The sequence below is a fragment of the Ornithorhynchus anatinus genome, chromosome 11 (assembly GCF_004115215.2).
Source record: "Ornithorhynchus anatinus isolate Pmale09 chromosome 11, mOrnAna1.pri.v4, whole genome shotgun sequence".
Taxonomy (NCBI): Eukaryota; Metazoa; Chordata; class Mammalia; order Monotremata; family Ornithorhynchidae; genus Ornithorhynchus; species Ornithorhynchus anatinus.
Window position 1 is genome coordinate 49146570 of NC_041738.1, and position 15731 is coordinate 49162300.

General features: G+C 42.6%; 1 protein-coding gene across 3 annotated transcripts in view; it reads right to left on the reverse strand.

Moving 5' to 3' along the window:
* Nucleotides 1-15731, reverse strand: part of CDH13 (cadherin 13) — a 901878-nt gene that overhangs the window by 597212 nt on the left and 288935 nt on the right. For all 3 annotated transcript variants that reach the window (XM_029074853.2, XM_029074854.2, XM_029074855.2), the window contains exon 3: nucleotides 5665-5873. In XM_029074853.2, coding sequence (XP_028930686.1) covers nucleotides 5665-5873 — 209 coding nt within the window. The remainder of the gene's footprint in view (nucleotides 1-5664; nucleotides 5874-15731) is intronic.

The window sequence follows — 15731 nt, forward strand, 5'->3', positions numbered from 1 at the left end:
AGACATGCTGATCGGCTCCACAGAAACGGTCCAAGTCACCGGTCAGTCCTCAGGCGACTTTAAGTAAAGTTCATCCTGTATATTAATAGGCTAGGAGGCCTTTTTATGGATATTTGGTTAACCTCTAAACTCTCCCTTAGCAATTCATCCCTGATTTGGGAAATACAGTTCTTTAAATGATTAAGGCTTAACTCTTTCCCTCCAGCCTCATCCCTGAAGTTATCTTAAACTAAGGTTGTAGGTAAGTTCCAGAATCTGGAGATTGGGCAATGAAATATTAACAGTGAGAGATACAGTTCTAGGTTACCTCCTTTCAGGTTGAAATTGATGTCCCATGCAGTGGAATAATTCATTTAAGTGCCATGGTCTTAGTTCACCATGCTAAAGTGGGTTCCAGCACCCGTTTGTCTTCACCTTAGAAAATGACTCTTGAATGCCAAAGTTGAAAAGAAGAGGACTCCCACGACTCCATATGAGTGGTTCTTCACCAAGATCCACAGATGGAGGTTTGGGTGTCATTTTATTGTTTCTTGCTTGGTATAACCAGACTGCTTCACAAAGCATTATTTTCAAATTTATCATAAAATTGATCTTTTTCTCTACTCAAGGCTGGCAAATTGAGTGTTGAGGCTGACTCTGCTGCACTTCAAAAGGGGCAAACGATGACAGCAATGCTGAATCTCGATGCTTCCGCTAGAGCAGGTGAAATTTCAAATGTGGATGAAATTATAGGGCCAGAATGACTGAGAGTTTTCTTATTTGACTCCCCAATCTCTGAGCATCACCTCAGGGAGGTTTAGTCCATGCTGCCTTGGTCCTTTACCCAAGGAATTTCTGGGGTAAGACCTCCTATAGGCATCAGCTAATTCTCAGGCCAAACTTGTATCCCCTAGAAACCCAGACTTATCATATTATTCATTCGATAAGCATATATTGGGCTATTGCTTTTTTTAAAAAAACACACAATATTTGCTTTGTGGGTACTGTGTACCAAGCGACATTCTAAGCACTGGGATAGAAACAAGATATTCAGGATGGATACAATCCTTATTCCAAGTTAAGCTTCATTGTATGAGTAGGAGGGATAATAGTATTTAATTCCCATTTTACACATGGGGGAAATTGAGGCATAAAGAAGTTAAGGGTGCAGAACACTGTACTAGACACCTGGAAGAGTGCAATAAAAGTAGAAGATACAATCTCTGCCTTCAAGAAGCATATAAGTTTAGTAAATCAGGGCCTGTAGCCCCATATGAAGCTTTCAGTAGTATTTAGTTAGACAGATAGCTAGTTCATAATGGTGTTTGTTAACCATTTAGTATAAGTCAAATAGTGTATTCAGATCAGAGTAAATACAAGCTAATCAGATGAGATACACTGAGCTCTCAGTTCTCAAGGAGAACACTGCAGTGACCAGGATCCTCACTGCTGCCAACCAATGATTTAAAAGGTGTTCCCCCAGTTGGCTCCCGCTCTTCCTGAGACCCATTCCCAGTAGAAGCGGCCTGGCACAATGGATAGAGAACAGGCCTGGGATCAGAAGGACATAGGTTCTAATCCCAGCTCCTCCACTTGTCTGCTGTGTGGCCCTGGGCAAGTCACCTCAATTCTCTGTGCCTCAGTTACCTCATCTGTAAAACGGGGATTGAGACTGTGAGCCCCACGTGGGACAGGGACCCTGTCCAACCCAATTTGCTTGTATCTACCCCAGGGTTTAGTACAATGCCTGGCATATAATGAGCACTTAACAAACACCACAGGTATTATTATTATTAGGTCTGCCCCAGTGGGTGGACATGGCTATGTTTTCCCTCATATGCTGCTGAAAAACTGGGCTCAATATCTAAAACTTCAAGGCACACGGTATTTATTTTCTTCATTTGGCATAAATGACTTTTTCAAAGAAACAAACGGGAGCGGACAAGAAAACCAAAGCCTAGAAGGACAGACCAAATCCCTTTTCCTTTCCTCCAAATTTTCCCAGAGTCCATTCAGAATCATTCCTGGACACAAGATACCTTTGGAAGTTGCTCAAAATCTTTCAGGGCACTAGGTTGCTTTGACATTCTGTCCAGGACCACATCATCCACGGGTGGCACGGTCAATTGCTCAGCGTCTACATCTGTTAGGAGCCCACTGCCAATTTTGCCACTGTTGAGGATGAGACGATGTGGGAAAAGAGTGAGGGTAAGGGGGAAAGTGGAAGTAGCAGCTATAGGCAACATCCCTTTCTCACTATATCGAGGAGGGACCTGAAAGTAGAGGGCAGCAAGCCAGGGACATGCAAGAAGGTGCGGTTAGGGTCAGCAGCATCACCACTCTGTAACTGCCTCTGTCTTTCCTGCCCATTAATGGACTCTTCTTTCCTATATTCAAGGGGAACTCGCTGGTTTAATCTCTGTTCAGAACCCACAGTGCATCAGCATTAGTATGGCCCTAGAGGCTTTCCAATACCATCCAATCCAGCAGCGTGGCTTAGGGGACAGAGAGTGGGCCTGGGGGGTCCGAAGGAAGTGAGTTCTAATCCCGGCTCTGCTACATCTCTGCTGTGAGACTTTGGGCTAGTCACTTAACTTCTCTGTGCCTCAGTTACCTCATCTGTAAAATGGGAATAAGAGTGTGAGTTCCACGTGGGACAGGGACTGTGTCCAACCAGCAGCATGGCCTAATGGCAAGGACACAGGTTTGGGCGTCAGAGGACCGGGGTTCTAATCCCGGCTCTGCCACTCATCTGCTGTGAGACCTTGGACAAGTCACTTAACTTCTCTGAGTCTCATCTATGAAATGGGGATTAAAACTGTGAGCCTTATGTGGGACAAGCTAATTACCTTGTATCTACCCCAGTGCTTAGAACAGTGCTTGGCACATAGTAAGCACTTAAAAAGCACTATTGTTATTATTATTATCATCTTATTGGGCAGTTATCATTGGCCGATTTCTGGCAGTTCAAATCTTGGAGCCTCTCCCTAAATTTGTACAACCGGAATTTTGGTTTTTTTTTTAAAGGTATTTGTTAAGCTCTTACTAATGTTGGTATTTGTTAAGCGCTTACTATGTGCAGAGCACTGTTCTAAGCGCTGGGGTAGACGCAGGGGAATCAGGTTGTCCCACGTGGGGCTCACAGTCTTAATCCCCATTTTACAGATGAGGGAACTGAGGCACAGAGAAGTTAAGTGACTTGCCCACAGTCACACAGCTGACAAGTGGCAGAGCTGGGATTCGAACTCATGAGCCCTGACTCCAAAGCCCGTGCTCTTTCCACTGCGCCAAGCAGTGTTCTAAGCATTAGGATAGATTCAGGCTAATCAGGTTGGACATCCAAATATCTTGTTTAACTTGCATCTACCCCAGTGCTTAGCCCACAGTAAGCACTTAAATATGCTGGGGTCCTTACAAGGTTGGACACAGTCCCTGTCCACATGGGGCTGAGTTTTAATCCCCATTTTACGGACGAGGAAAGTGCCACACAGAGAAGCTAAGTGACTTGCCTAAATTCACACAGCAGATAGGATAGGTGGGGGAATCAGGATTAGAACGCAGGTCCTTCTGACTCCCAGGCCCGTACTCTATTAGGCAACACTGCTTCTCAGCTATGAATGGTAAGTCTCACCATCCACTAATAGAACCAAGCTCAAGTATGAGGACACTTCTGCTCCCAATGTAATATGTAAGTCCAAGCCACACCTGTAGCGAATAATATAAGCCAACTACACCGGGATCAAGATATCAAAGTACTTCTCTCTCCCACGGATTTTTAAGGGCTCCCACTCCACGTCTGACAACCTTGAAACTTGAAAATAATGGTCCCGACTCTAAGGATGGCTTGAAAGGTAAAGACAGAACTGGAAGCTGAACCAGAAAGATTGCAGCCATACAAAGGATGATCGGTGCTTCTGTCTTCATTACAGCATCTTTGCATGTCTTTAAAATTATAGGACTGCAAAAGTGATAGGCTTAATTGTCCTGTTAAGTAGCTGCCATGCTTGTATCCTTTCCTAAAGTCAAAATGCTGAAAGGCAGGATGATGTTTTGTTTATCTTTTGTCTTTCATTCTTCAGGTTAGAAATAAACACTTCAATCTCGAAGCAAAGCTTTTCATTCCTTCAAGCAGGTTAAGGTTATATTATAACCACAAAATATTTCTCCTTTTGCCAAAAACTTGAAACTAAATTAAATGCCCAGAAAACTGTGGAATGGAGGTTTGAAAAATTTTGTGTAAATTTTTCCCTAAATTCAGTTGCTTTACAGAAATGATAATTATCATCACGGTATTTGATAAGCACTTTGATAAGAGAAGCAGCGTGGCTCAGTGGAAAGAGCCCGGGCTTGGGAGTCAGAGGTCATGAGTTCGAATCCCGGCTCTGCCACTTATCAGCTGTGTGACTGTGGGCAAGTCACTTAACTTCTCTGGGCCTCAGTTACCTCATCTGTAAAATGGGGATTAAGACTGTGAGCCCCACGTGGGACAACATGATTCCCCTATGTTTACCCCAGCACTTAGAACAGTGCTCTGCACATAGTAAGCGCTTAACAAATACCAACATAATTATTATTATTACTTACTATGTGCCAAGCACTGTATTAACCACTGGGGTAGTTACGCTATCCCTATGCAAAGGATCACAGCCTAAGGAAAAGGGAAGAACAGGTCTCTTATCCTCATATTACTGATGATGCACTAGAGGCACAGAGAAGCTAAATGGCTTCCCCAAGGTCACACAGCAGGCAAATAGCTGAGCCATTTAGCTAAAATGAAGCAGCGTGGCTCAGTGGAAAGAGCAAGGGCTTGGGAGTCAGAAGTCATGGGTTCGAATCCTGGCTCTGCCACTTGTCAGCTGTGTGACTGGGAGCAAGTCACTTAACTTATCTGGGCCTCAGTTACCTCATCTGTAAAATGGGGATTAAGACTGTGAGCCTCACCTGGGACAACCTGATTACCCTGTATCTACCCCAGCGCTTTGAACAGTGCTCTGCACATAGTAAGCGCTTAACAAATACCAACATTATTAAAATGACACAAAACCTATCCCTGGGGAAATTCAAAATCTATACTTAGGTGACAACATTGGTCTCCACTTTGCCCTTAGATTGAGATCACTAAAGCAAGCCAGATTAAAATATAAATTGGATCAAATTTCTCAGAGGGGTATTAAGAAAATAAAAGAACCAAGAATACATTTTTTAAAATGGTATTTGTTAAGTGCTTATTATGTGCCAGGCACCGTACTAAGTGCTGCGGAGGATACAAGCAAATTGGTTTGGACACAGTCCCTGTCCCATTTGTAGCTAACAGTTTTAACTCCCATTTTACAGATGAGGTAACTGAGACCCAAAGAAGGAAAGTTTCTTGCCCAAGGTAGCACAGCAGATAAGTGGTAGAGTGGGCTTAGAACTCAGGACTTTCGGACTCCCAGGCTCCTGCTCTATCCACTAGGCCATGATGCTTCTCGTGTGTGTGTGTGTTTTGTTAAAGTAAGTTTTCCCTTGTTGTTTCAGTCCTACGACATGGATCAGATATTCATTAATGGAGTTATTTTAAATCACTTTTTCATTATTGAGTTTCCTGGATACTTATACTTATAGTACTTATATCCAGTACTGTGGTTTTGAAGAAAGAACCCCAAGTTAAATGCATGTCAATATGATGCCAGATCATATCCTTACCTTTAAGGAACCTTGGATCTCTCTCCCGCCATCAATCGTAATTTCCGCCATATCTTCTGCATGCTCGGTCCGCCCGTGGATGAAGAAAGTTCGACCAACTTCGGTTACATTTTTCAATGCAATTAGGTCCCCATTCGGTTTCACCTTGAAATCTGGGTTGGAGACTTCAAAGCTCAGTGTGGCATTCCCCTCACAGTCATCGAAAGCCACTGAAAAAGAAACAAAGCAGAGAAAGGGTCAATTCATGGAAATTTTAGTCCCTTTAGGTTAATCAACCTTTACAGTTTATTTCTTGCCACCTGTGGCCAAACACTGTACTAAATGTTTGGGAGAGTACAAGTGAAAGGTCCCAACTCTCCAGGAGTTTAAGATCATTACTGCTCAGCTCTTCAGCAATAGGCGTTCCTCTAAGAGTGGGTCTAAAACAAATTTAGATATTCTTTCTTCACTCTAGGGTGGAAGCAGCTATACTTTTTGTTGTTGTTGCTGTTGATCTAAATGGCATTCAATCAACAATGGGTGTTGAGAGGTGTTTCATTTCGCCAGGCCCCAATTCCTACATCTGTTTTCCCCAGATGCCATGACTGCACATGGTGTGACTGATGAGAGGGAGGGAGGAGAGGAGAGGAAATTCAGTTAGTGGTAAGTCTAGCAGTGCATATCGAAGGCTCATTGACCGCATGGCCCTTTACAAGGTGTAAATGAACCTAGACTCCAAGCCACTGGTACTTGCTTCTTTAACTCCCTGGGTGAATATAAGGTAGCCTTCACCTGCCCATTAACCCAAAGCAAAGCGATTTGGTAATAAGCAAACAGAGCAAGCCCACAAGTTCCCATACCCACGGCAGGAACCCTATACAGGTAAAGCGTGAGTCACCCTCAGAGTCAATCCTACTCATATCCTCTCCCCACCCATTTGCTGCTCCTGGAAACCCACCAGGCACTCAGCCCACCAATTCACCATTTCCCCTGATTCCATTCTCCTAACTGGGGCAATCATGAGAAGGCTAATCATGGATGGGGAGGATCAAAGCACTCTCGAGGGTAAACGCAAATATGATTCAATCCACAGTGGAAATCACTGAGCCAGAAGTTTCCCAAAAGTGGATGCCTGAATAAGGTCTACCGATGGCACTTATTGGGCATTTACCGTGCACGAAACACTGTACTAAATGCTTGGAAAATAATAATAATAATGTTGGTATTTGTTAAGCGCTTACTCTGTGCAGAGCACTGTTCTAAGCGCTGGGGTAGATACAGGGATCAGATTGTCCCACATGAGGCTCACAGTCCTAATCCCCATTTTACAGATGAGGTAACTGAGGCACAGAGAAGTGAAGTGACTTGCCCACAGTCACACAGCTGATGAGTGGCAGAGCCAGGATTCGAACCCATGACCTCTGACTCCCAAGCCCGGGCTCTTTCCACTGAGACTAATGCTATAGAGTTGTTTGACACGATCCCTGCCAACAAGGGGCTTACAGTCTGCAGGAGAAGAAAGTTGTTAAATACATTCCAGATAAGGGAAACAAGAGTACACCAGATCACCCCAGGAGTCACAGGACCTGGTCAAAAAGAACAGACCCCTGAATACTGCATCTTTCATTCATTCAATCATATTTATTGAGTGCTTACTGTGTGAAGAGCACTGTACTAACCTCTTGGAAAGTACAATTCAGCAACGGAGAGAGACAATCCCTGCCCAAAATGGGCTCACAGTCTAGAAGCGGGGAGACAGACATCAAAACAAGTAAACGGGCATAGATAGCTTCAATATAAATAAATAGAATTGTAGCTGTATACACATCAGCTCACCCTTCCCATTTGGCCTGGAACTGAGACAACTGTAACATTAGGACAAATGTTTTGTCTTTTTGAGGACCAGCAAGTGGAGCTTAAGAAAGATTGGGTTTGATGGGTTGGGGTTGGATGGAGGAGATGGTGGCTGGGAAAAAGGTAGGTAAGTAGATGGGAAAGACCTATTGGGAAGGGTAGAGAAAGGATCCCGCAAGACCATACACAGGATTCAGGACAATTAATCACCATTCTATCCAATTCCCGTTCCAACTCTGAAATTGGCACTGACTGCAGGAGTGGGTTTCTCAATATCATTTTGAGTCCAAACATCATATAATTTCAACAGAAGTTGCATAAAGAGCAACTTGGGCCCATATGAACCAGGGTTCATCATAATTCATTTTGCAAGAAAAATCAACTTATTTTTATCCCCTCAACTGCATACTAATTTAGTGGAACAGTACAACTTTTATCTAGCCCACTATATTTTTTCAAGTATCATATTTGCTACTGCTATATATTTCTGGGGGAAATTGTGCCTTTTTTTTCATTTATTGTCTTTGGTTTACACTACATAGATTTTAAATTTTACCCCTTTTTCTTCAACCCTAGTTGGCTTATGAAAGTGTGCTAAACTTCATCCTCTACTTGGGTGTAACTGAAGTGTGGCTTTGCCTTGCCATTTTCACATATTTTCTTTTCCTTTAAGTGTCTGGACAGTGGGTGGAGCAAACTTGAACAACTTCCAGTGTGAACTGACATTTCCATTAGTCTTGGAAGATAAATGTTTAGAATGTTGAGATGACATTTGCTTAGTCCGGGGTGGGAGGAGAGAAGTTTCTGTATTTAATATTCCTCTCTATTTTAACCCTTTGGAAATGTTAATACTATTTTTAAAAATCAATGGAGAAATGAGATTCCTACCTTTTATTCAAAGGAGCATGAAATTTATTTTTGAATGGCCCTAAAGTTAAAAAGAAAATCCCTTGAAATTATGAAATAAAAATCCGCTCAGTTTGAGATTATGAGTGTATATGTTATCACCAGCTTTATTCATTACTTTAGAGGTTTTGTATATAACCACCCTTCAGGCTCAAAGATGATACTCCTATCGGTAATGTGATGTCAGGGCATGGCTGGTAGAAGTAATAGTAATAACAATATTATATTACTATAATAATGGTAAATATCATAATAATGGCATTTGTTAAGCACTTACTCTGTGCCAAACACCGCTGACTGCTGGAGTAGATAGAAGACACAATCCCTGTCCCATATGGGGCTTACAATCTAAGTTGGAGGGAGAACAGGTATTGAATCCCCATTTTACAGGGATTTTAGAACTCAGATCCTCTGATACCAAGCCCACACTCTTTCCACTAGGCAACACTGCTTATGTGCCCAATGAGTAATCTTATAATAATAATAATATTGGTATTTGTTAAGCGCTTACTGTGTGCCAAGTACTGTTCTAAGCACTGGGGTAGATACAAGGTAATCAGGTTGTCCCACCAAGGGCTCACAGCCTTCATCCCCATTTTACAGATGAGGTAACTGAGGCCCAGAGATGTTAAGTGACTCACCTGAGGTCACACAGCTGACAAGCGGCATAGCCGGGATTAGAACCCATGACCTCTGACTCCCAAACCCAGGCTCTTTCCACTAAGCCACTCTGCTTCTCTATGCTTGGAAAGCTATAATGTCGGAGTTCCAGGTCGGGGTGCTGTCCCTTGACACCAGCCTCCTTTTTAGGTGTCTCTTCAGAGGAATAATAATAATAATGACAATTGTGGTATTTGTTAAGCCGTTACTATTTGCCAGGCTCTGTACTAAGCTCTGAGGTGGATACAAGCAAACTGGGGTGTACACAGTCCCTGTCCCACATGGGGCTCACAGTCTTAACCCCCTTATTACAAATAAGGTAACTGAAGCACGGAGAAATGGAGTGAACTGTCCAAGGCCACATAGTGGGAGAGCAGGGATTAGAACCCAAGACCTTCTGATTCCCAGTCCCGGGCTCTAGGGTGCCCATACTGACATGATTGCTCCAACCCTCCCAGACATACCACCTAACTGGGGCTGTTTTAGTGTGCCTTTCTTTTGGGCACCCTCTGACACAATTAAAAAAACAAACAATAAAAACAAATGGGTCTTACTCCTTTCTAATTGGATTCCCCAAGGGTTGTGGACCTCACTATGACTGATCTGGCCTAAACTGTGGTGTTGCTCCAGGACTTTTAAGGTACTGCCATTAAGTTGGCAACATTTGGTATTCATTTGGCAGTGTGACCTAGTGGAAAAAGTGATAATAATAATAATAATAATGTTGGTATTTGTTAAGCGCTTACTATGTGCAGAGCACTGTTCTAAGCGCTGGGGTAGACACAGGGGAATCAGGTTGTCCCATGTGGGGCTCACAGTCTTCATCCCCATTTTACAGATGAGGTAACTGAGGCCCAGAGAAGTTAAGTGACTTGCCCACAGTCACACAGCTGACAAGTGGCAGAGCCGGGATTCGAACTCACGACCTCTGACTCCAAAGCCCGTGCTCTTTCCACTGAGCCACACTGCTTCTCTAAAGTGCAGGTTTTATAATAATAATAACTAGGAATAACTTTGAATTCCTAGTTCCCTTGAATATTTTGAGTTCTTTTGGTCTCTCCAGATTGCAGCTCAATGTGGCCTCCATCTGTCAACCCAATTTTAGTGCTTCCTTCAGTCTTACGTCGCTTCTGACCTGCCTCACTTTCTCCAAGTCCCTTGCCTTATTCCACTTCCTCTTTGGGTCACCATTTCCCTTGGCTGACCAAGTCTTGAACCTGTCACAGATACATTCCTGACTTTGGCTCTGATCCTCTTCCCCTGCTTCCAGAGACTGGGGGTTAAATCCTGGCCTAATAGGATAATTAGAAAGAATCCACTGCAACCTCTGTTTATGAATCTCCTAGAAGGATTTCTTGGTCAGTAATCAATCAGTAGTACTTATAGAGTACTTACCATGGGAGAGCACTGCATTAAGCACTTCGGAGAGCACAATAGAACTGTTAGTCGACACATTCCCTGCCCACAAGGAGCTCACAGTCTCAAGGAGAAGGAGTCCTTTCCACACCAGGTGACCACCAATCCTTTCCCCTTTCCACTTTTGACATTCTAAATCTCCACCTCATTTTTGTACTCAAACTGGGGTAAGTGATAGAAGTGATGCACCACTATTTCATTAAATGAGTCTTTTCACAAAAGAAACACAATTGAGCAAAAGCAATTTAACCTATGCCAAATACACTAATCTAGCGTGTAATAACTTTGGCTACTTTAGAGGAAAAAGTATATGTCTTTCCGTATCAAGAGAGCTAGTGGTGTGCATTGTGGGCATAATTGATAGGTCTAAATATTTGTTTAACTCTTTTTAGAACAGATTAAGTAAATACTAAAAAAAACTGCAATCAGGTTTTCTAATCTCTATTAATCATAGAGGTGATAGCATTAATATTAACTTATTTCATTGATTTTCTAATGGCATTTGTTAAGCACTGTGTATGAGTCAAGAATTGTTCTAAACTCTGGGATGGATACAAATTGATCAGGTCAGATTCAGTCCCTGTCCCACATGGGGCTTCACAGTCTAAGTAGGAGGGAGAACAACCATTGAATTCCTGTTAAAAAGTTGGGGAAACTAAGGCACAGAAGAATTTAAGTGAGCTGTCCAAGGTCACAGCAGGTAAGTAGCCAACCTAGGATTAGAACTCAGGTCCTCTGACTCCCAGGTCTGTGCTCTTTCCACCGGGTGCATTTTATTGTCAACTGGGTATAATTCGGTGTAATAAGCTTTTGGAAGTACAAAGGAAAGTGATGCATTCTCTGCTCACAAGGAATTTACATTCTGATAGAGGAGACTGACACAAAAATATTTACAGAGTAGTAATGATAAACAGTTGATGGTAAAACCTAATAAAAGTAGGGAAGTTGGGCATAATAAAGTTCATAGAGGGCTAGAGCTGCCTAATGAGTGTATTTGATATAGAGAGCTGGAAATTAATTGGGGAAGGCTTATCATTGGAGAAAGTGGGCTTTCGGGAGAACGTTGAATATGAGGGCTGTGGTCTGTAAGATTTTGGGAGGAAGGGAATTTCAAGCTGGGGAAACAATGGAAGTGAGGGGGACAGAGGTGGGAGAGTTAGAAGGTTGACTTGGGAGGAATGGAAAGAGTGAGTCAGGGAACGGGAGCTTAAAAGGATAAAAAGGTAAAATGGGGAAAGTCGGTGGAGAGTTGTGAAGCTAGTTGTAAGGAGTTTTTATTTGATGTGGAGGGACCCAGGAAGCCAGTGAAGAGCTTTAGAAGGAGAAATGTGGACTGAGGTATGCTGCAGGTATGTTTTGTGCTGTTGTGTGCAATTTAGAGTGGGCGGAAGCTAGAGGCATGGAGACAGCAAGCACGGTGGTAATTCAGCCATAAGACCAAAGCTTGTGCCAGGGTAGCAGCTGTTTGGGTGGAGGGGAAAGGGCAAATCTGGGAAGTTTCTGGCAGGACCTGGCAGTAGATTAAAAGTGAGAGTGGAAATAGAGTGAGAAGCTGAGGATGACAGTGAGGTTGTGGGCTTCAGGAAAACAGGAGGGTAACGTCCAGGGGTTCAGGGGGAAAACGAGTCGTTCTGTTTAAGTTTGAGATGCTGAACGGACTTTGAAGGGAAGATATCCTAGTGGCAAGAGGACATGTGGAATTGCGGGTTGGATGATAAGTTAGGGGAAGAGTTATTGATTTATGAGTCATGTAAAGATGGTTGTTGAAATCACATTAGGAAATGAACTCTCTGAGAGACTGTAGAATGAGAAGAATAGGGGATCAAAAACAAAGCCTCGTAGGATGCCCAGAGGAAAGAGGAAGAGAAACAGAGGATGAGCCAGCAAACAAAATTCATCAGAGGTAAGTGAAGGGCCAAGTTAGTCTTGTCAATTATAATTTTGAAGTCACACTTCTCCAACAGGTCTTCCCCAACTAAGCCCTAATTTTCTCTACTCCCTCTCACTTCTGCTTTGTCTTTCCACTTGGATTTGTACCCTTTATTCACCCCACCCTCAGACCCACAGCACTTATGAATCGTGGCTTAGTGGAAAGAGCACGATCTTGGGAGTCTGGGGTTGTGGCTTCTAATCCCATTCCACTAGTCAACTGTATGATTTGGGGCAAGTCATTTAACTTCTCTGTGCCTCAATTCCTTATCAGTAAAATGGGGGTTAAGACTGTGAGCCCCACCTGGGCAACCCGATAACCCTGTATCTCCCCCAGCACTTAGAACAGTGCTTAGCATATAGTAAGTGCTTAACAAATACCATTATTATTATTATATCCATAATTTATTTAAATTTCTATCTCCCCTTCCAGACTATAAGCTCCTCGAGCATGGAACATGTTCTATGGTTCTCTCCCAAGCCCTTAATAATAATAATGTTGGTATTTCTTAAGTGCTTACTATGTGCCAAGCACTGTTCTAAGCGCTGGGCTAGGTATGGGGTAATCAGGTTGTCCCACTTAGGACTCACAGTCTTCATCCTCATTTTACAGATGAGGTAACTGAGGCAAGGTAACTGAGGCACAGATAAGTTAAGTGACTTGCCCAAGGTCACACAACTGACAAGCGGCAGAGCCAGTATTAAAAGTCATGACCTCTGACTCCCAAGCCCGTGCTCTTTCCACTAAGCCAGGCTGCTTCTCTTCAACACTCTGGCCACAGGAAGCTCACAGTAAATAAGATTAACTGATTAATGAACAAAATTGATTAATTTCGAAAGTTCAATTCACTGGCGAGACCATCTCTAAAGGCAATCTAAATACTCTTCCATAAATTCAAGAGATGGATTAACAGGGACAGATGTCGGAATAAGTGGACTGGTCATAATCTCTATCTTGTGATATATATTCTTTGGGCAGGGAATGTGTCTGTTTTTTGATCTGTTGTACTCTCCCAAGGAGTTAGTGCAGTGTTCTGCACATAGTAAGCACTGGATAAATATGATTGAATGAATGAATGAATGTGGTTCTTAGTAAAATGGATCATTTGGACCTATTTGGGAAGCAGCATAGCTCAGTGGAAAGAGCCCGGGTTTGGGAGCCAGAGGTCATGGGTTTGAATCCCGGCTCTGCCACTCGTCAGCTGTGTGACCGTGGGCAAGTCACTTAACTTCTCTGTGCCTCAGTTACCTCATCTGTAAAATGGGGATTAACTGTGAGCCTCAAGTGGGACAATCTGATTACCCTGTATCTACCCCAGCGCTTAGAACAGTGCTCTGCACATAGTAAGCGCTTAACAAATACCAACATTATTAGTATTATTATTTGAGGAGGTCAAGTGATGTACTATCTAAAATGTGGGTTCGATACATATTGAGGGTTCTTTATCCTAAAGAGAGAGATCCAGACTTTTCTCCAGGTGGAATAGGAGGTTTTCTGCACTGATTATTATTCCGTTCCCGAATGTCTGATGAACATAACAACTATATTTTGAGTTAGCAGTTTCAGATTACTCTCCAATCTTGTGAACTTTGTTGACACTACCAAAATGTCAACGTTCCTCAAAATTTTAAATGGAGATTGAGTTCATGTGTGTTTTGGGGCAGAGGGTTTAAAGAACACATTAAAGATAAAATTGAATAGTTTATGCCCAGCAGTATTCAGTTTCCTTATCTAACAACAACCGAAAAAGCTTTCTTCTTGAGGGATGTCACTGCTAATTGTTGAAACAGATATTCTACTAAGCAATTACAGTCTTGAGCGCATGTTCAAAGCATAATGGCTAGAAACCCATGGAGAGATTACTTTGAGATCTCTGTAGAACTGTAGTGACTGTTTTTCCCTTTTCAAATTTTATTAGAAAAAGAAAAGCAGTACAGCCTAGTTGGAGGAAAACAGACCTGGCAGTCGGGAAACCTGGGTTCTGATCCAGGTTGAGAAGCAGCGTGGCTCAGTGGAAAGACCCACGGCTTGGGATTCAGAGGTCATGGGTTCTAATACCGGCCCCGCCACTTGTCAGCTGTGTGACCTTGAGCAAGTCACTTCACTTCTCTGTGCCTCAGTTCCCTCATCTGGAAAGTGGGGATGAAGACTGTGAGCCCCACGTGGGACAAGCTGATGACCTTGTATCCCCCCAAGCTCTTAGAAAAGTGCTTGGCACATAGTAAGCGCTTTAACAAATACCAACATTATTATTTATTATTATCCTGTCTCTGCCATTTGCCTTCTTTGTGACTTTGGGAAATTCACTTAATTTCTCTGTGCCTTGGTTACTTCCTCAGTAAAGTGGGGATTAAATATCTATTCTCACTTCCCCTTAGACTGGGTGCCCCTTATGGGACTGTGCCCTATCTACTTACGGTGTATCTATCTTAGTACTTAGTAAAGAGCTTTGTGCATAGTAAGTACTTAAATACTATTATTTTTATTATTATTGTTGCTAAACAGTGACATGAGATATCAGTTACACAACATTGCACTTGAGATTGTCTTTTTGTATCCCAAAAGCAAAATGAGAGAGGTTAGCAGTCACCAATTAAGGAGAGCATCAAGCAGTGTTCTTTAATGAGCACTTAATATGTGCAGAACACTGTACTAAGTATCAATGCAGTTGGTAGACATGATCCCTGCTCTCAAGTGTCTTTCTATCTAAAGTGGAAAACAGATATTAAAATAAATTCTTTATAGGGGAAGCACCAGATTATAAGAATATGTATGTAGAAAATAGTTAAGAATACTTACATCCTCCCTCTGGCCTGGAACTCCCTCCCCCTTCATATACGCCAGGACAGATGATCCCTCTCCCAGTTTTGATACCTGATTAAAAACAAATCACCTCCAAGAGCCCTTCTCCAATAAAGCCCTCATTTCCTCTTCCCCCAACTCTCTTCTGCATTGTCCTGACATTTAGATTACACCCTTTTCTCACTCTGCCCTTACTCCCACACCACCTATGTACGTCTGTAATTTAATATCTATTAATGTCTGTCTCCCTCTGTAGACTGTAGGCTGACTGTGGGCAGGGAATGTATCTACCAACTCCGTTGTATTGTAAACTCCCAAGCACTTGGGAATGTACTCTGAACATAGAAAGCACTAAATAAACACAATCGATTTATTGTTTGTTTGAGCATCTGCACGTAAGCAGTTTTTCGCATATATCAAGCACACCGACCCCTGAACAGTCTCTCAATGCCAGATGAACACTCCCTAATTGCATTCTAGTCAAAACACTTTTTGGAAACATTCTTTTTGACATAATTAA